This window comes from Vanessa cardui, chromosome 20 (genome assembly GCF_905220365.1).
Source record: "Vanessa cardui chromosome 20, ilVanCard2.1, whole genome shotgun sequence".
NCBI classification, from domain to species: Eukaryota; Metazoa; Arthropoda; class Insecta; order Lepidoptera; family Nymphalidae; genus Vanessa; species Vanessa cardui.
Genome location: NC_061142.1, coordinates 3,574,541 through 3,597,091, shown reverse-complemented (window position 1 = coordinate 3,597,091; position 22,551 = coordinate 3,574,541). Strand labels below are relative to the sequence as shown.

General features: G+C 31.4%; 2 protein-coding genes across 2 annotated transcripts in view; one reads left to right on the top strand and one right to left on the bottom strand.

Annotated features, from left to right (window-relative positions):
- Positions 1-3,764, top strand: part of LOC124538624 — a 560,620-nt gene extending 556,856 nt beyond the window's left edge. The window contains exons 22-25 of the mRNA XM_047115740.1: positions 141-276; positions 1,213-1,339; positions 1,453-1,585; positions 2,021-3,764. Of these exons, the coding sequence (XP_046971696.1) occupies positions 141-276; positions 1,213-1,339; positions 1,453-1,585; positions 2,021-2,717 (1,093 nt within the window). The 3' untranslated portion in view covers positions 2,718-3,764. The remainder of the gene's footprint in view (positions 1-140; positions 277-1,212; positions 1,340-1,452; positions 1,586-2,020) is intronic.
- Positions 3,765-4,949: 1,185 nt separating this feature from the next.
- Positions 4,950-22,435, bottom strand: LOC124538306 (lysM and putative peptidoglycan-binding domain-containing protein 2). Its single transcript, XM_047115335.1, has 4 exons — positions 22,209-22,435; positions 21,836-22,122; positions 8,332-8,556; positions 4,950-7,081 (listed from the first exon to the last, which is right to left on the bottom strand). The coding sequence occupies exons 1-3, from the start codon at positions 22,401-22,403 to the stop codon at positions 8,349-8,351; spliced, it is 690 nt and encodes a 229-aa protein (XP_046971291.1). The 5' UTR covers positions 22,404-22,435; the 3' UTR covers positions 4,950-7,081; positions 8,332-8,348.
- Between the last annotated feature and the right edge of the window lie 116 nt (positions 22,436-22,551).

Sequence of the window (22,551 nt, the reverse complement as noted above, 5' to 3'; positions counted from 1 at the left end):
AATTTCCTTTGTAAGCGAACTTTGTTCTTTTTGGAAATAAACTTCTTTAAACCTATATTATCTATCCACTGCCATCTCTGAGCGCTGAATACTATTGATAGCCTGATACTAATGTTTTGCCACCCTGACGCTTCGGGCAGGGCGCGCGTGGTGCGGCACACGCTGGCGGTGCTGGGCACGACGAGCGCGGCGCAGGCGGCGGGCGTGTGGTGGGCGCAGCCGGGCCCGCGCTCGCTGGCGCACGTGCTCGCGCTGTCCGTCGCCGCGCTCGCCAACGTAAGTGCACCTACCCACCGTATTAAGTACTCCGAAAAAACGGTCAATTCAATCTAATTCAACATTACAAATATTTGTCACTTTAAAAACGAAGAGTTTTTTCAAAATTGCTTTCGCTTATAGTATCAGTGGCGGATTTACAAATTTGTCAATCTAATTCAACATTATCATATTTGTCACTTTAAAAACGAAGAGTTATTTCAAAATTGCTTTCCCTTATAGTATCAGTGGCGGATTTACAAATTTGCCGCCATTAAGCTATTATATTATTGCCGCCCATACTGAATCTTGAAATTTAATAAGTTAGTTTAGTTCACAATCATGTTGGTTACATTTATTCTGAAATTGCATCTTTATGATTTGTGTTCTAATCTTCATTACATCAGCTTTTTCCCGTTAATAGTATGATAATGAACTGGGTGATATTTCTGTCAGATACTAAATATTTTTTCCAACCCGCTATGTAGTGACGAGTATACGGATTACGGACGTAATGTGTAAAATTATAAGTATTTTTTTTTCATTTCTGTAAGATAATAACAAATTTGGGCTAAATTAGCCGCCCCGCTAAATCTGCCGCCCTAGGCTCCAGCCTACTTAACCTATTAGTAAATCCGCCACTGTATAGTATATTATGTATTAGGAAATAGATACAATGAAATAAATTGCCAACGTTTTAAAACTAATTAAATGACCAAAAATAAAATTGTAAGCAATACAATTATATTAAACTTGGAACATTAAACTAAAAAAGTTGTATTATTAACTTGTATAGGTATAAATAGAAAGAAAGGAAAAAGTCCACTTGTGGGGATAACTCTTTTTTCCTTACGTAATGATTTATGATTTATTCTGTGTAAACCGCGTAAGATAATGCGTTCCAAAAATACGGGTGTAAGGTTAGAGAAAAAATCCAGACATGATTAAAATTTCCAGGGTTTAACGATGCTCATATGCTACGTCATTCGCGATGAGGAGTGCCTGCAATCCGCGAGGAAAGTGCTCTCGTTGCCCTCACACCGCGACTGGCAAGAGTCTCCCGCTGGTGATACTTCTCTTAGTCGTGAGTAAAATAAAAAAGTCTGTTAATTCTGTACTATATAAACTCTTAAATCAAAACTTAAATCAAATTTAAATATAAAAATTAATTTACACTTGTTAATATCACAAAAACAGTGTACATAAAACAAGGAGGCGAAGTGGAAAGTAGAGGTGGTGTCGGCCTAATGGAGTCAAACTCTTCACCCGTGTCCCCTCTCACTTCGTACTGGAGAGCGCCGGGTCTGGAAAGTCCTGCCAGATTGCACAGGTACCGCCTTATATTAATTACCTTAGAATGTACAAAAACTAAATATTCTCATCAGTAGCTAAAAGAGCTAGGCTACTTTAAACTAATAAAAAGTAGGGAAAAATTATAACGTCACAAGTACATACGTCTCAACTCTATAAGTTGAGAAGTCACCTCGCTTTGTGCGGTAAAAAAAGGCAAGAGCTACAATTTTATTTGGCAACCCATTAAAATAATATCAATGCACCTATAAGTTTTTGTATTACCTCAATCGTAGTTTTAATTAAATTTAAAATTAAATACGTAGTGAATTGGTACGCTTATTTTTATTAGAATTACTTTTACAAGATAAGAGGTTTGTTCTTTGCTCACAATCGATGACAATAATATTATTTTATACATTTTAATACAATGTTTCTCTTCATATTTTAAAAAAAGATTTAAACCATTTTACAGGCGACAGTCAACACCAGACAGCCGCGCTGACATAGTCCGCTGCGTAGAATATAAGGACTCAGTACTGAGCCCGCATCGATATGAGGCGCACCACGTCACCACCACGCATGCAGTCTGCGACCTCATCCCTCGCAATCCTCACTCCCCCCTTTCTCTTGTCACGCCCGCTCCTCACTCTCCCATCCACCTAGTGCCTCACAATACCCACTCTCCCATTCACTTCGTCCCCCACAATCCCCGTACACCTATTAATCCTCAGCCAGAATACAGGGCCCGATTATGCTTAGAGTTAGGCGTCCTCAAAACTCCCCCCACAGAAACGAACGCTCCCCTCCTCACTTGCTCAGTAGACTTCGAACCCTATGACAAAACGTTCGACACATCCAAAGAAGCTTGCACGATTTGCGTGCAATCGAATCCAGACGTGTCAAAAGTAACGTCACCTCCGATAAAGAGTTGTCTCAAAAAGAGCAAAAACGATTTCACATCTAGCATCTCGCTTCCATCTATGGAATTAAAAGAGGATCACAAATCCAAGTCTGATATAGAGCAAGTGAACAGGGAGTGGAATAAAGCCTACGATTCGCCCGAAACGGATCGAATGCTGAACAAGATATCCGACGATTTGGATTTTCTTTTAAATCGGACTCAAGAAAAAAAAACAATTCTCGACCAAATAGAAGAAGCCCCGACTTAGGAGTGTGTAGTGAAACTAGTTTAATTTAAATGGAAACAGGGGTACGTCATGCCGTATAGAATATTTTGTATATAACAATTTTATATCGTATTATAATGCCATTTGTAAAATGATCCATGTACATAACGCGAAATATATAAGATATTATTTGTAACTGTACCTCAAACGTAAATCATTATAAAATTAAGATAGTTAATTCATAGAACTAAACATGAAAGATTATTTTAAACTCGATCAACAAACACAAAAAGACATGACAATTTTAGAGAATGATAAGAGTATTGATAATACATTTTTTATTTATATTATAAATACTAACTGGAAACAGTTTATTATAAGAGATTATAGAAGAAATTGTAAATATGCTATTCAAGTTGTATGCTGGTTGCAGTTGGCTTATTTACTTATATTTTTAACAAAAGAATTAAGTTAATTTAGTATTTCCTCCTAATTCAATAATCATAGTATTATTATATTTTAATAAAGAAGATATTTTATAATATTTTATCTGGTAAATTAATGGCATATTGTGATAATATATTTTATTTCTTTACAATAATGTCAATAAAATATTAAAATAATAGCACAATTAATATTAATTTACTAAATACCAAATGATTATATTTAATGTTTAGACTTACGTTAAAATAAATAAGATTTATAATTTAGCACAAAATTAAAATAAATTTAAAGACATTTTTTGAGAATAATTTGTAATTTTATATTTTAAAATTTAAGTATTAATTAAATTACCAAAACATTATTTATATTTGATGAAAAAATACTTAATTAATTTTATTAAGTACTTATGTTTTAATGTTTTGATTCAGTATACGAACAATTAAAATAAATGAAACTGACTTATTGTAGTAGATTTTTTTTAGAATATGAATAGTATTAAATTTGTCCAAACGTGTTTATTGTCTACTAAAGTGTAAATAAATATGTAAATACGTTAGAAAATTCTAAACAAATGGTGTACATTACATTTTACTTTTAATCGAGTACAATATATTTTTTATTTAAAATAAAAATTTTTACTATTTACTTACGTCGTTTTATTTGACAAAAGTGTATTTGTGCATTTTTTTAATTGTAGTTATACATACGGCTGTTTACTTTCTTATAACAGTGTAATCCTGACTGAATTTCCTCACCATGTTAAGTGACGAACACAAATTAGCTATTTGGTGTAGAGCTAGTCTCTGTGAGCACACAAACACAGTTGTACAGGCACACAGTTACTCTGCTCTTATCATTCATATGATCGGAGATTTGGCTTGACTTCGAAATGTCGGGCTGTATAGGCTAGATCTGTATCGTGTTTATAGAGATCAATTTTTTTTTATAAAACTGCTCGCGCGAAATTGATAAGTCATTTAAATTAACTTTATCATTATCGTTCCGTTTAAAACGCGCAGCAAAATCTTTTATGAAAACTAGGCAATATATGTTATCTATTACACACTAGCACCATCTAGCGGTATGTTACAATAATGTAGATAGTATAATAAATTAAATAAATGTAAATTTTATATATGCTGTTGACAGGCTGAAACCAATCTTGCTTATAAACAACCTATAAATTATAGGATATCATGAAAATGCATTGTTAGCGATATCAACATGTAAAATTTCAAATCAGTAGGTAAAAATAAGTGGTTTTCATTTGGCAACAAAAACCTATGTAAACTGTAACTAACTGTAACTGTAAACTTATATAAAAATCTATAAATTCATGTTCATGTGACGCAGATTAGATTTAAGAGGAATATACAACAACAACAACAGTAAGAATATACATTGTTTCCTAAAACCTATGAATTAACTAATAATTTGTGATGAACTTTAGTCTGTAGCGGGCTCGTACAGCCATATATAAAATGATAATAGTGCAAACTTCAAAATATTATCTTATGCCTTCAAACAAATCAATAATAATTATGTAATCATCAATTCATAAAGAATATACAATAACACACAAAACGCTCATAAATGCATCAAAAGCGCACCGTAACCTTATGTCATATAATATACACTGATACCACAATCCATAACTAAAGAACATTAAGATACCTCATATTGTACCATAATATAATATTAAACTAAGAACCACTTTAAACTAATTAAAATTAAATTTGCCAAAAGCACAAGATAATAAAATTGTATAAAAAAAAAAAAACATTTTTTTCCTAACCGTACTAAGTAAGAGGGTAACAGAAATAAAAATCATTTCCAAATATGTTTTTTATTAAAGATTAACATCAATGACTCGATAGAAAGTTCCTTAAATCTATCAAATGTGATTATTTATATTTTATTAATATATTCTATCAAGCTCAACATTCATTAAATTTTAAACACCAATATAAATAATTAGTGCCGATATTTATTTATACGTACTTCGTGTATTGATATTACATCATTACTTACTAAATATATCAATATATAAAGCATTTACTCTCACTAACAAAAAAAAAGCGTCAATCAATAGGCATATTATGGTTTAAAACGTTACTTGTAGTTAACAAAACAATAACGTGATCACGTTTTCCACAATGACGTCACGCATTCATTAAAAAAAATATTATATCAAGCATTTGTTACATCGGATAGAGTAATAATTAATAATGCCTAAAAATACATTATTAATTTTAAAAAAAATCAACTCTCTCTTTTATTTTTGTATCAATAGAATCAGTGTTTAAGACAACGAATATCACATAAAATGTAACAGTAAACAGTTGTTCGTGAGTTTAAAAAACAATACACTATTCATATTTATATAATATAAAAAACACCGAAATAAAAATAATTAAAATTTCAACAAGGAATGCCTATGGAAAATTTACAAAGTTTTTCAATTTAGACTAATTACTTATTACAATTAAATTTAAAACTTTTGTATGTTTGGTTCCGAGACAATTTAAGTATTGATCTGAAATTTTTATAAAAGAATATGTTATATATAAAACAATTTTGTATATTGATATCATAGCAAAACCTTATGTACAAGTTAAATTAAATAATGGTATAATCAGTAGTATATAGGCTTGTCCGAAGAAGAGCCTTAACCCAGAGGATATTTGGTTGTTTTACAAAATCTGGTATTAAATTACTCAATTTTTTATACAAAATTTAATTGTACATTTATACACATAAGTCACTATATAAATATATTAAATTGTGTTTATAAATGACCTAGTGGAAAATAGAACCTTACTCAAATGGTTAGCCAAGAATCTATGCAAACTCTATACCAAGCAATAACAATTGCTTATATGAAGTATACATCAAACGATTTTAATACATTGCTTGTATATCTGTTTCGTTAATATTTAAATAAATAATCAAATTAAAATATATATTTTTATATAGTTTTTTATTGATTGTACTTGATAAAGACTTTTATCTAATTCTTTACAACTTGTTTTAATAAGACTGATGAAATAACAGGTTTATAACTATTTAACGCACATTTCTTCAAAGCAAATAGATATTTTTTATCTGTGATCTCGTGACCTTGGTACGAATGATTCACAGTAATAACAGTTTGCTATCTAATTTTAAATATTTCATTATGTAAACACATGGACGAGTGGAGATGAAATTTCCACAGCACACAACGTCAATACACTTTATATATAAATATTGTACATAGATTACATTTTTATAACAAAAAAGTTTATTATAAATACGTAAACGGATAAGCAAGATTAATTACGTTATAAATAAATTGCTATGCTTACATTATATTTATATTATACATGTATTTATATTGTTATATAGGTTTGAATTTCGTTTGTCAGACGTTTCGTGATGTAGACAGCGAGGACATAACCAAACACTTTAGTTTTTAATTAACTAATCCTCAGGGTCTACGTAACACGCATCAATGACAAACAAAGGATAAAATTTTACAGTTAAAAGCAAGTGATAGGATGACTTGTTGAACAACAAACTTCTACAACGTGTTTACAATATTTTTATATAACGACTACTCTATTCCCTTCTAAAGTATTAATAGATAGACATCTAACCATTATAGATTATATATCAATTATGATTTAATCTCTATATATTTTTTGTTCTAATTTAGCAAAGCAATTCTTCAACAATTTAATCACCATCCTATCATTGCGTACAAGCTGCTCATCCGGCTCGAAGGACCAAAATGGCCAGTCTGAACAAACAGATCATAATTTACAATTATTTATTATCTAATATCACTCGCCGTGACCTCGAACGAACTCACCAAGCGTACTCAGTTCATACACTTCCGAGTTGAAATTATTCCAGAAGCCGATACATTCGATGACTGCTGTTCAGTTATGAAGTATCGGGCTCACTCTAATCGCGCATATCTGAAACGTAATAAATCAAACTTTATCGAGAGCTTAAACGGGAGAAATCATTTGCTGATTTTATTGTCAGACCAAACTGTTATCTGTTATGTTAGAACATTATCGTTTTATAATACTATTGTGTGAGTGGTTTATTTGCAATTGTTAGTTGGAACTGTAAATTAAATTGTAGTAAAAAATATGTTTCCTTATGAAGTGCAAAAAATTAATAACGTCTATTTAAATAGTTCTTACTACTTTTTACTGTATGAATCACAAGAAAATAAAAAAGATTTTCTGGAAAATGCCTTTCAAAATTTTCCAAAAAGATAACTAAGTTTTCACATAACATAACATAACATAACAAACCACTATTTAATAATAATTTATAATTCCTACATAAATGTTTTTATTTTTGAGACGTCTTATTTAATTATAAAGCCGATTCTAAAGTTTATTAGCGGTTGGTAAATTTATGAGTTTGTTCAAAGACTATTTCCTAATTACTCTTGACCTTGACTGTGTATCAACGGAGCAAATAATTATTCACGCCTTAGCACAATTGTCACGATCACATGACAGCGGTGCTAGCTTTACGACCGCCTACTTGAAATAGCGTGATCGTTTCAATTGTATAACGGTAGAGAGAGATTAATGGACACACATAGATGTAACAATGGCCGACTTGAAAAATGCCTGAAAGACCACTTCAATAAAAACTGAACATTATGGGCTATAATCTATATTATCATAAACATAAAAACGAACTTTACTGTATATGATGTGTAACATCTTATATCTCATCTAAGTAATGAGCAACAGCAGCATTCTTTATAATTATCCTTTTCAAAAATGTGTTAATACCATTTGATATGCATCTGTAGCATGGAGCACGCGCTCATTGGTCAAATTTGGAGGCCAGCTCCGGCTTCCTGTTTCCTTTGCAAGAAATCACTCCCAAAGAATGCAAGTTTCAATAGATCTCTGGATGTTATTAAAGGTTTCATAAAGTTTAAGTTATTAGCTGATTTGAAATAAACATTAAATTCCATTCCTGTCCTAGCTTAGGTTTTGTGATGGTAACTAATTCTAGGTACTTTTATATTCTACAGATTACAGATGCGACATTCATCATTAGAATATATCTTAACAGATTGGTTAAAATCATTTATTTCAGTCCATGTATGATCCTTACATTTTAAGATAGAAAAAGTAACTTTTATGTAATATTACATGAAAGAATTGGGTCAAAACTGTGTTCTGGATCTTACCTGCGCTGTCTCGGCCGCTACAATTGAAACAAGTCATCGTGTGCCCTTTCCAAACGCTTCAAGGAGCTGTCGACCCGCCTGCCTTGTGTAAGCGCCGAGGGCGGTGGCGGCAAGGGCGGCGGGATGACCTCATTATAGGACGTCGAGGCTCCCATCGATGCTGATTGCCTGAGACGTGCCGTCGGCCGGTGTCTTACAAAACCGTCTTCCAAGTCTTTCACAAACCTGAAAATTAGTTAGAAATGTATCATAAGATTAAATCGTCATTATTTTTTCGTCTTCGTCCAAGCCCATCTGTATAGGTATCCGCACTACCGCCAAGCAGAAGGATCATTAAGTTACAGACACAAGATACACATCAGTTCCCAATGTTTGTGGGACATTGGCGATGTGAGGAATCTTTTAAATTTCTTACGGCACTAATGTGGGCCAATGTGGGTGACTCATTTGCCGATTCTCCTAACTATGCTATAACAAACACACGTAGGTGTATATGTGTGTCCTGTTACTACAGAGACGTCACTAAAAACATTTACATATAAAGCTATTAGTATCCTTTAATTTACAATAGGCTATTTGACAATGCGAAAAATAAATTGTGAATTATTGTAATCAGTGTATATTAAGAGTTTAAAAGTGGTTATTTACTAACGAAACTTGAAAATAATACTTAATTTATTCAAAAATCAATAAATAAAAATGCATTTTTTCAAACGTTTGTCACGTGACACAAAACGCTCCTGATTGGCTGGGCTTATGATGAAGTCACTTTGTTGTAAACCTTGCTTTCCTACTGTATGTACCACAGATTAAAATACAGCAAAGTGACGTCACCGGACCCATTGCAGCGCCATATTGTCCAAGTAGCGTTTTCGCGCGTAATTTAAATATGGAATTTTTAATATGATATTTTTCGGCAAATATGTACTAGAAATAAAAAAAGACTACTTTTACTGGGTTCCTTAACTTAATAATATAAAATGGATTTCAAAAACCAGTCAATTCAAAGTTTATAATTGCAATGATATTACTAATTAATGTAATATGTATTATTGCTTTGCTTTATCGATAAAACGGAAAAAACCAAGTAAGACGTCATAGCCTGTTATGCGATCGCCAAATATATGCCCCCATAAAGTGGTTTATGGGGAGCAAGAGGCGCAGAAGTAGGACTGACCAATACTGTGTCTTCTTCTTTCGAACGTTGAATCAATGTCGTCAAAAAGAGATAAATATATAGGTAAAATGTACACTATAAAATATAAGAGTACAATAAATTATCTCAGTAATCACATCATACTGTTTCAATGTTTATATTGTGTGAACTATGTAGCGATATTAATGATAATTAATACATACCAATACTAATAACATTACATTGCGGATACAAAATAGACTTGTTTTTGACGCGTATGGAAAATATCCATTAGTTATCATACTTATGTTATGAAGAGGATTATTGATTTATATTACAAAGAAATTGCCTCTGGGCTGTGGTGAATACAAACCGGTGGCCTGATACCTCGTCCATTAAAAATAAATCCCTTTACAAAATAATAGATTTATGAACTCTTAAATACATACAAAAAGTCGATGAAGGAAAGGAATGAATTAGTCTCATCTTAAGTACAAGATCTCGAAGCGAAACAGAACCAAAAAACTCAAGGAATTGAACCCGGAATCATTTGATAAAATTCACGTATTTTAGGCATTGGACCATGTCAGCGCTTGGACTGGTAGTTTTAGAGATATTACAAGAGATTTGATCAAACGCATGAGAAAACGATGATGTATCGGAGCGTAAGATTACTACGGTCGAAGATATCGCTTGACTCAATACTTATTGTATTATGATACTTGGTCATATCACTAGTGACCCGAAGTTTGCCCTTTCCATCCAAACAAACACATTTACCTATTTACTACACATATTAGTATAAGAGGCGAGATGGCCCAGTGGTTAGAACGCGTGCATCTTAACCGATGATTCGAGGTTCAAACCCAGGAAAGCGCCACTGAATATTCATGTGCTTAATTTGAGTTTATAATTCATCTCGTACTCGGCTGTGAATGAAAACATCGTGAGGAAATCTGCATGTGTCAAATTTCATAAAAATTCTGCCACAAGTGTTTTCCGTCAACCTGCATTGGAACAGCGTGGTGGAATATGTTAGCCCAGCAGTGGGATATATACAAGCTGTTGCTGTTGTTGTCAGTATATATTACCTATATTAAACCTTCAGTTCACCCGTGCCGTGTGTGTAGGTAGCTGGTTATTTTATAAGAGTACATTCTCGTACGATTACCAGTTTATTAATACTTTAATCCGACAAAAGTAGATTATATCAGCAATTCTACGTTGACGTAATTGAATAATTTATGGCAATTTAGTTTGTTAGACAAAGTCGTTGTATTATACATAAGACTGACTCGGTGGTCTTGTTACTAGCTTACAAGGAAAATCCTGAGGAAGTTAAGATCCTGTATATGTCCCACTACTGGGCTAGGGCCAGGTCTCCTTTTTGGGAAAAAGTTTGGATCTAATCTGAATAGCTTTAGTGCGGTATTATGTCGTTAATATATCACGTTTCAATGAATACACGTGATATGTTTTCACATGCAAGTTTCCTCAAATTTTATTATGAATTTATTCTTATTCTAATTTGAACACGTAATAATCAAAGATTCACCTCTTCGAACCACTAAGGCATTGCGGCCAAGTTTCAAATATCGGATCAGGCCATTAAAATGTTAGTTCTCAGTATCGACCAGCTATAAAATGGTTTTATGAAAGTGGGGAATACAAACTCTTGTGCACTAGAAGTCAGCTGCTCTTCCCCTTCAAAATGGACGCCATTTCGGTCACGAGTGTTTATAAAAAATAAACAAATTTACATGTTTATAGACCTTCGTGTGAACCCCAATGTGTAGATATCTCCCACCTATTATTCTACCGCCAAACGACAATACTCAGTAAGTCGTAATCCCGTTCAATTAAACAAACTATTTCATATGAATATAAGATAATTATGTAAAAATAAATAATAATCTCTTGTTTTTGTTCACAGATCATTCACCCGACATTACTTACAATTGGTATAGTAACAGTTAACACTCGCGTTAAGATTTCTGTAACAATATGATCAATATAAAATTACAAAAGATACCGATTATACTAACACTTTGTTTAGAAAATGCGAAATAGGTATACTTGACTCGTTAAGATGTTCACTTCTCACGACGTTCGTGATGGTTTTTTATTGCATCATTGATTCACGTTTTATAAATATTAAATATGTTTCCGCAACGTTTTTACAATTATGCGACTTCGATTTTTGTAATTAAATATTACAATTATGTTAAATGTAACACTCATAGATAAAGCGTTTAATTTTACTTATTTATATACAAAAGTTATTAATATGTATTTAACCGGTAACTGGGCAATATGAACAGAAAACTATTATTTAATACGATAAAGCAAAACGTCTAAATAATAACTTTACATTTACAGTAAAGATATATTTATTAAATCTTTGCTTTATTTGTCATCTTAAAAACAAAGCCAGTCCAAAATATACCCACTACTAATCCTGGAGAACGGGTGATTTATTAAGCGATCCATTTCATGATCGCTATTTATAGACGCGCTGTACAAAATTAAGATCACACCGACGATTGACCACTCACGACATCCTCAACTGAACGAGGAATATATGCCTTATCACCAAAGCAGTAAGGGTCAACGGATAGAGGTTAGTTTAACCAGTTTATAAATATGCGAGTGTTCATAACCAGAGTCGTAAAACATTCAAAAGTCCGAAGTCTGTTATGAAAATATGCTTCACAGTTTCGGCATCGTAAATTGCATCATATATTCGGAATTTGTATCAAATTTCATCGTTTAAAAATCATCGCTCAGACTTTATATCACAAATGTTAATGTTTATTTCATATATATTACTATCTATAAAAAAATTATAAATGCTCAAGTAGATCCGTCTGTTACCTATTCACGCTTCAACCGCTGAACCAATTTATATAAAACTTGGTATGGACATGGTTTGTGTACCCGGGAAGGACATGAACTACTTTTTTTAAATTCACCCCTCAAGAGGGCCCAGTGGTTTGAACGCGTGCATCTTAACCGATGATTGCGGGTTCAAACTCAGGCAAGCGCCACTATATATATGTGCTTAATTTGTGTTTATAATTCATCACGTGCTCGCGGTGAAGGAAAACATCGTGAGGAAACCTGCATGTGTCTAATTTCATCGAAATTCTGCCACATGTGCATTTCACCAACCCACATTAGAACATTGTGGTGGAATATGTCCCAAACCCTCTCCTTAATGGAAGAGGAGGCCTTATCTCAGCAGTAGGAAATTCACAGGCTGTTTTTTTCCTCAAGAGGGTAAATTTGGAAGTGGCAGTTTCGCGCGGATATCAGTTTCACTTAGTGTAATAACTAAAAACTAAAATGTATCGTCTTCTCTGTGACATAACAATCAAAACAAGATATTAGTTGAATATGAATTGAAATAAAATTATTTAATACTTCTTAACAAATACATATAATAGCAATACAGTTACATAATTATATAAATTTTAAATATTCTTAATATTTAATCAAATGCGGATGAGTTGACACTTATTATGTGATCACATCATCAGCAGATCAGCAGTAATATTCTGTGAGATCTCACTTGTGAAATCTTATCACTGTCGACCTACGTTGAATCGTAGTGCGATTAAGGCGCTCTCAGATCGCGAGCATCACTATCGTTTTCTGTGGAGCTTTGAATTTATTAATACAGAGTAGTTCTACTGCATTCATATCGATTCCAAATACCGAGCCAAGATTTCGATTGTTCGTCATAATTTTTTTTTCTTTAAAATATTATTAGACTATGGTTTCCATTATATACATTTATGGGCTTGTATTTATGGCTTATTTATGTAGAGGAGTCCTTGTTTTGACATTTTCATACAAGTAAGAAAATTCACAATTTTCATAGATGAAAGTTTCATATGAGTTTCAAATGAGTATTAAATAACTATTAAAATAATTAGATCATTGTAACATTTCATAGTAAAAGATAAAACATAACAGGAAATAATTCAATGAAAAAATGCTTATCAAATTTCCTAATAATGGATAATAATTTTATTTTTCTTATATTCTTATTTTAGCTATAATTTGCGTATTTTTTTTTTTTATTTAGCGTGCTTGCGTATTATAATTAGCACACAGCTTTACAATAAGTTGGAGGATTTTTTCCGTCTTATTTAAAACTGTTTTCTTCCAGAGCTTCTGGATAGGTATCACACACTCATTAGTACTTAGTTTTGTTACGTTTGAGTTTAAATAAGTTATCCAGTGCAACTGCAAACACGTGATCGTTACACCTTATTTCTCAAGTCACGTGACGCATCAATATAAGGCATGTTAAATATTACTTATAATGCCAATGAAGCATACGCATTTCACATTCTGCCTAAAAAGTTAAATTAAAAAAAACCTATAAATCAAACCAGTCAACGTAATTCTACAAACATCGCATTACGTAGAATAAAGCAATATAACATTGTAATGGACAACGGTATTCACGGTTCGATTATTTTAAAATAGCAACATTCTGTTTTTGTTTTTTTTTTCTATTATAAAAAATATCGCTATGCGAACGACTAAATTAGAGCGATTAAATTAGTTTAGACTCATATATCGCTTTGTACACGTGACGAGGCTAATAACCGTTAAAGAAATACAAAATAAAGATACAATTTAGAAATTTATAATATATATATGTACTTCTATATATATTTAAATGTGATAGTAACTCTGTCTGTCTTTCACGACCAAACCGCTGAACCGAATTTGATAAACTTTGGTATCAAGCAAACTTGAACTATAAGGAAATAGACTACTTTTTTTGCCTAATACCCTAAAACACGAGCCAACCCGAGGGCAAAAATTAGTTTCACATATATCCCTTTTGACACATCGCCGCTGCCAGTTGAGATACAAATTACAGAATCGAATTCGAAACTCACACGTTTCCTCGCGATGTTCTCATTCGAATCAATGAATTATGAACTTCATTAAAGCTGGACCAAATCCATTCCGTAATATTTCTTAATTGATGGAAGAGATCATCGCTAGATAATGAAGTTTGAAGGTATAATTACGGCTACCACTCCTAATGAAGAATAGCCGCATGCACCAAGCTATTTCAATGCAGACTCAAAGACAAATACAGATTCCCTCTCTATTATACACCTCCACTACTCATTTGTCCGATGAGTTCGTGGTGGCCATATTACAAACTGTCATTATAATAATATTAAGAAAAACATATTTAATTATAATGTTGTTACCTATTTTACTTCTTCCAATTAAAATCGACGCTTCATATCTGCCGAGCGAATAGGCCATTAGAAGTTGTCCAACGAAGAATATATGATGTACTAGTTAAGACGCGGCTTCCCTCATATAAGGTCAGGTCGTACGGTTTTGGGCTAAAAAGTACATTTCCCCTTTCCTCACTATCCAGCTTCATACCAAATAAAATCAAATTCTGAGCATTAGCCGTTGAAAATAAATAAACAATATAGTAACTTTAGTATCCAAAATAATCAAAGTCAAGCCAAAAAAATTTATTCAAAATAGAAGTGTTTACACTTTCTTACTGATTGTCGAAAATCTACCACCGGTTCAGAATATAATACCTCACACCTGAGAAGAACCGGCGAAAAAAACTCAGCGGGATCTATTTTATTTTTTCTTTTTTTTTATAATATCAATTTACAATATGCAATAATAAAATACTATAGATATATACTATAGATCTACTTGCAAATAAATAACATATATCCGCATAACCGTTTCGGAGTTTTTTGTCGATTGCCGCGAGATGATCGATATATTTTTTTGTTATCGACTTCAATACGTTGCAATAAAGTAATTGATGAGACTTTTGTACATAATGTTGCTAAAAAAAACTTTATAGCGATAGAATCTTTCGTTTCATTTATAAAAAGTTTAATTTAGAACATTAATTATTTTGAATTTCGAACCAATAATTATTTGCCTATCATTAATTTTGATAGTCGACTTAAGACTTAAAAATTGTATAAACTGTGGAAAAATAATACAAAATAGTTAAGTTTAGGTTTATAAAAATTATTATAGCAAAAATCGAAACTAAAATATTAATATACATATTTAAAATAAAAATGGCGTGATTTCTAAGTGATCACAAAAATGAATAAAATTCGTAAGCGTCACTTTTTAATAAATAATCAAACGAATTTATACCAATATTTTAATATAAATAAAGATATATTAATCAAGAACATTTGTGCACCATTTTAAGCTTAGCTGTTGTCAAACCGCAAAAAAATCACTCAAAACAAACTATACTAACTTTCATCTAAAAGATTCTATTAAATTTTAAAAAACGACAAATTAAATTTTATTCATAATATTAGTACAATATGTGCGAGACAATTATGTATTGATAAATAAAATAAGAGCAATAAATAATTACTGTTTACGTTACCACAGACTATTAAGTATTTGTCACTGGCGGTATGCACTACAGCTAGTGACATATCTATGTAGTCTGTGGTCAAATATTGACACTAACGCATTTTATTAAATTTCCTTTTTTTTTAATACTATTAAGGCAAGGTCTCAACATGCTAAGCATAATTTTCTTAACTACCCGAAAGGTGAAATTTAAACATACAAAAACATAATTAAGCTATCTCCGTATTTTAATCATATGTTGTTAATTAATGTATTACTACTATATATAGTAGTTAGTTCTTGTCTTAAAGGTCTGTTCAAACTGCGTCAGAACAATACACACGTGTGGAATAAATAACATGATATAACTGTTACAATGTCGTCACATCAACACAACAACCCCATATTACGTGCGTGATATAACGACATTAATTTTAATATTTTCTTTCTTTCGACTTGTTTTCACGATGGCAATACATTAACCAACAAAAAAAAATTGAAATTAAAATCCTTATTTCGAAGTTCATAATACTAGTTTCCGAACGCTGCTTACCCACATGTGATCGGGTATTAGGTAACCCATGACCTTGTATGTATCCCTTGACAATTTATGTCGTAAATTTCATGATAATCAATTTATTATTTAAGACGTAAAAGCGAAACAAACAAAGTTACCTGCGCATATATATATAAAGATTAGTAGGTACGTGCATCGTTGCTCACATTTCAGGTGATGATCGTCAGGCGTTAAGCTTGATTCGTACCAAATCACATCAAATTCTATTCAGCAGCTTTGCCGCGAAAAAGCAACAGACATTCACATACGTACAGACAGAATTACTTTTGCATTTATGATATATTAATATAGAAATGTAGATTAGGTAATATTTCGTTGCTGTTGATTAAGTGTCGAAATGGTTCAGCCGATAAGTCCGAGCTCGTTTACTCGACGAAAATCAAACACTTACAACAACAATAACAGCCTGTAAATTCCCACTACTGGGCTAAAGGCCTCCTCTCCCTTTGAGGAGAAGGTTTGGAACATATTCCACCACGCTGTTACAATGCGGGTTGGTGGAATACACATGTGGCAGAATTTCTGATAATGAAATTTGTCACATGCAGGTTTCCTCACGATGTTTTTCTTCACCGATTAGCACGAGATGAATTAAATTAAGCACATGAATCAGCGGTGCTTGCCTGGGTTTGAACCCGCAATCATCGGTTAAGATGCACGCGTTCTAACCACTGAGCCATCTCGACTCGAAATCAAACACTTTCTTATTTACAATTACACACAGCTATAACAACACATGCATACGCCAATAAAATTATTATAACGTTAATATTCAAGCTACAACTATTTGTACAGACCTATCTGACTTAATAGTGACGCATGAATATTAACTATGTCATCATAACTTTATCTGTTTGAATTTTATGTATAAATTAACATAACGTGTAAATTGAGAAGAATATCTATATATTATGTAAAAGAAAACTGTGCCCCTTTTTGTTAATGTTATATGAAAATTTGCATACAGTTTGTGTGACAAATAGATTATTCAATCAATTCAATTCTTAGCTTAATGGCTTTTAGTTGTGCCGACGGGGCACAGATTATTTCGCCAATGTCACGTAGGATGGAGACGGCACGAAAGAGATTGATCGGTACACAAATACATCATATTCAATAAAATAAAGTATTCATTGTCTACGGTCATACTGCCAATATAAAACACGTAACACAGTCTGCCACATTTCCTTGTTGTTTTTATATTAAACTGACCATGTTTCCTGATTTAATTTAATTGTTTGATGGTTATTAAGTTTCATTATTACTGGCAACTACCAATAGAGCCCACCGCGGTTTTGCACAGGTGCTAATAAGTAATAAAAAAATAATAATAGAGAGGTCAATTTATTTTATAAAATAAACCGTTTATTTATTGATTATGTTGTAAAATAGAACTATCTATTTAGATAATATCCAAAAACATCATCTTCTTATAGATTTGACAAATTTGAATAATTTTGGCAAGGTCAAAATTTTATTATTGCAGCCACCCATCAGACAACCCATTTCGCAGCGAACGATTTTTTTCGTTGCACATATTTTGAAAATGTTATAATATAAAAGACAATTTTAATGTATACTAAATTCCCAAAGTAACATATTTATTTGAATATTGATTATTAATGATTGGATAAAATAGCTTCGCTGACTATACATTATTTAATTCCTTTTTATGAATTGAACTCAATGTAAATAGTTATTATGACTATAACTTGGAAACTAGGCATTATTAGTTTTATTCTATTAAATAGACAGAAACCAACAGACGATTAGAAGATTTTTTTAATACCTAAACATATCATAGAGACAAAAAAATTGTAATTTAACGCGTTATAAATAGAGATTTTATTACTAAAAAAGAAATTAAAATACACTCATTTGGAACATATAATTAAGCATATCTATTCATCAGTTCGACATGCAGAATAATTTACGATTTTTAATTAACTTAACGAGTTTATTAATTACTAGTGTTTAAAACAACTGTAATCACATTTTCAGAAGTACAGTCTATTTCGATAAAAGAAAGAATATAGGTAAAAAAAAAATCGCACATTTACATATTGCATACGATTTGCTAATAACTTAAATATATTATGCACCACTAACGACCGATCATTAATACATATTTAATTGTAATACATCGCTGTTCCACTTATCTACTTACAACAATTTAAATTCCGAACAAAGTTTCGTCGACGTTTAAAACGTTTTTTTTTTTTCGCAAATCCATAGATTATTCAAACTGGACCAATATATAATTCAATATCAAATGTTGTTTATTTGCCTTTTGTCCCTTCAGTTCGAACAGACTACAGGTACACTAGCAAACCAAATCGACTATGACAAACGGGCGGAAATTTGTATAATTTAATGTTTTATAAATATAAATTCCGAGACAAGTTTCGTCGACGTTTAAAACGTCATTATTTCGCAAGTCCATAGATTATTCAAACTGAACCAACGTCCAATCGAAAATTCAATGTCAGATGTTGTTTATTTGCCTTTTGTCCCTTTACAGTTAAAATCGACTATCGATACACTAGCAAACCAAATGAACTATGACGAACAGGCGGAAATTAGTTTAAATATTAATTTAATATTTATTACTAATCTGAGGTTTATTCATTAAATTGGGAAATGCGTGAGTAACTAACGACCTAAAACTAGCAACTTCATTTTACCTTAAATTTTAATGTGACAATAATATTTATATATGTGTACGCATAATTATTAGATGGATTTGGATTTAAGATTAGACTAAACTTGTATGTTAATTAGAATTTGAAGTTTCTGATCCATTAAAAAAATATTTCGAGAATGAAAACTCGTTTAAAATGTAATTTAAATATCTATTTATAAATAAATACCATATACTAATGTAATAGATTGTCATGATTTGTCGGTACCTTTTTTAATTTTAAATTTTTTTACTCTACATTGGTGGTATATGTTCTTAGTGTTACTTTTTGTATGTATGTATGAGTATTCTTTAGCCCGTTCTAAATGTTTTTGTCTCTTATATTTGTACTAAGACAGTCTTTTATTGAACATTTTTTTGAGTTTAAATAACAACCAGCAAAACGACAAATTAATTAAAACTAGGTTTTAATATAGGCAAGTGACAAATATTATAATTTTCATAATGACAACATTTAATAATATGACGTTTAAAAATGGCGCCATGTCTCGTTCCATAACATACCGTTATGCATTATAATAATTAAAAACATGATTTAATAAATTTGGGAAAGAGTATGCCAACCAACGAGGTTATTCAATTCTACTTGTTTATTAATATACTAGCGATCCACCCCAGCTTCACACGGGACAATGCTGATACTAAATTTACTAATAAGGTATGATTTATTCTTGTTGCTATATTGTTATATTGTTTGATATATTGTTATATACAAAAACTCCTCCGCTCTTTCTATTCGTATATTATATCGAGACACAGCAGTAAGCGACTTTGTTTTATATTATGTTATGATAATGATAGTGATTATAGCCATAGTGATTGGTCAGTCTGCAGTCACCCGTCTGTATAAACAATCATTTACAATAAACATAGAACAGTACATTTAAATATTCATGTTTTTTCTTTATATTGTATTTTAAAATCCTGTTAAAAATTGTATAATTGACGAATCGAAGAATCTAGAACAGCGTTTTAGGATGTAGAACACAATCTTGAGTCATATAGCACTGAACACGCATAAAATATGATCAATTGACTATTACGGAAATGGGAAAGGCACTTACGCCATAGTCACGTGAACGGCAACACGGACGCGTAGAAAGTAACGATCTCGCAACATGCACCCGCCGGTGACAGGTTCAAAGAAAGTGTAAAATAAAAATAGAATAATCAAAAAGCTTAAAAACACAACAAAAGTATTCCGATAATACCATGTTTAGTTTATTTTACTTCAATTAATTTTTAATAACATTAATGAAGCCTTTTGCTTATAATATCTGATTTTTCGATTGGGTAAACTAAAATGTACATTACGAAACCAAAAAATGAATAATAAACATTAAACACAAGTAAAAAGCCAACCCAGTGGTTAGGATATAAAAAATTTAGCTGATGACAGCAGGTTCATACTTGGGCAAATATCAATGGGATTCATGATAATAATTTTAATTTGATAAATTCATCGTTCATTCATGGAGATCTCTGATGGAATGAACTAAAATTTGCCCATCAAATGTACTAGCTGGTGTTATCTTTATACATAAATTAACAGTATTAGTTAGTGTCAATAAGTAATTTAAATGAAAACACAAAGACACACACACACACAAAAGCCCATCTTTGTAAGAGGTCAAAAATATATTTACAGGGGATATTACTTATGAATTAAAGAAAAGGCTTCTAAAATTGTAAATTAAATGAAATGGAGCAATGTTGCCAGAAAGAAATATTCTTTTACTCCAAAATATATTACATGAAATGTGTCTTAGTTGATTGTATTGATTGATTGCATTTTGATGTGTTGATTGATTGTAAATGTTGATCAGATAAACATCAACTAGGCAAAAATCATACTAAATTTTAAAACTTTTCCTATTTCATTCACTACAAATATTAAATTGCTATATCATAAACACACATAAATATTAAATACATGTACACCCACACAAGCACATTTAATATTTAGTATATCAAGTTGATACCTCAAACCAAATATTCCTTATCAGTATGTAAACATAATTATCAGTAGTAAGTTCTAGTGCTTGTGTATTTACTTACATACATAGTTATCTCTTACATTTTTTATAATGATGAAATATATTTATCATGAGATTTTTTCATATGGTTGAATTAATTTCATTTTATAGAAATAAGATAAATCTTAGCAATCATTACGTTCATTTAATATTCTTTAGACATAATGCTGTAGTTCTACAATAGGGAAATGAGCAAATTTGGTAGTGATATTCATTGCAATAAGTGAAGAAAAAAGTACACAATTTTCTGTTTTGAATTTTTAAACAGTTGCAAACACCAAAATTGCCAACTATGTGATTGAAACTGCACCATTGTAATATAATTGAGACCAATGCCCTACAAGTAGAACATGCAGATAATACAAATATTTTATGTAGGTTATAAATATAATGATAGTAAATATTATACTAAAATTTTTATAATGCAGATAATATATTCTAGAAAGAACATTTGAAAGCAAAATTTTTATTAAAATTTGTATAATTATATGTAATTTGCATTTTTCCCATTAACCATGAAAGGTAATAAAAAGAAAGTATATTGTGGTAAATAATAATGACTCGATTTTGAATAAGTTGAATATAATGTTTGTTTTATAGTATATGTAATTATTGAGTAATTATAAATAATTGAAGTAAAATACTGAAATATTACTAACTCACTGTTCTCCTTGGTTTTTTCTACATGCTTCTTGATGTTAGCAATTGATGAGTCCAATCTGTTGAGGAAATTATCAAAAGTTTCCTTCTCATCTGGACTCCCCGGTGAAAAGTCTCTTGTTGGCATGCCAGCGATAGAGGCACGGTGACTTGGCGGAGCAAGCTCTGTGACCCTCTCACCGTTCTCGTAAAATGGAGAATCTTTGGTCACTGGGATCAGCAAATACTCTCTCAAAAATAAACTATCCGTAGCAAACAAACGATTGGCTCGTCTTATTTTCTCCATCTACAACCATACAACAAATTCACTTTATTATCAAAACACCAGATAAACTCAATACCATCACAATTATTATGATTTCACACACTTACAGTAACACCATATTTTAACGCAATGCCTTGTAAAGTGTCACCCTTTGCCATCACATGTTTAATATATTCTTCATTCCTTTTCATATGGTTGCATGTGCTCCCATACTTTTTTAAAGGTCGAGCAGATTCCCGAATTGAAATTCTCTCATCAAAAAGACGATCCTCCTCCATTTTTGACGTAAAACAAAATGACATGATTACATGAATAACAAAAAAGTCAAAGCAATGAAGATAGTGATGTTATAATGACATGAAGTTAGTAACAGAAGTGTTGTCGTGGCACAGATAATTAAAAAACATTGGATATGACTCTTACTATTACTACTTATATATGTTACTATGA

What these genes read in the sequence shown, in the direction of transcription:
- LOC124538306 (XM_047115335.1), bottom strand. Translation starts at nt 22,403, where the DNA reads ATGTCATTTTGTTTTACGTCAAAAATGGAGGAGGATCGTCTTTTTGAT. An exon ending in CGTTAAAATATGGTGTTACT is followed by an intron (nt 22,123 to 22,208) that starts GTAAGTGTGTGA and finishes GTATGGTTGTAG; the next exon opens with ATGGAGAAAATAAGACGAGC. An exon ending in AAAACCAAGGAGAACAGTGA is followed by an intron (nt 8,557 to 21,835) that starts GTTAGTAATATT and finishes ACTAATTTTCAG; the next exon opens with GTTTGTGAAAGACTTGGAAG.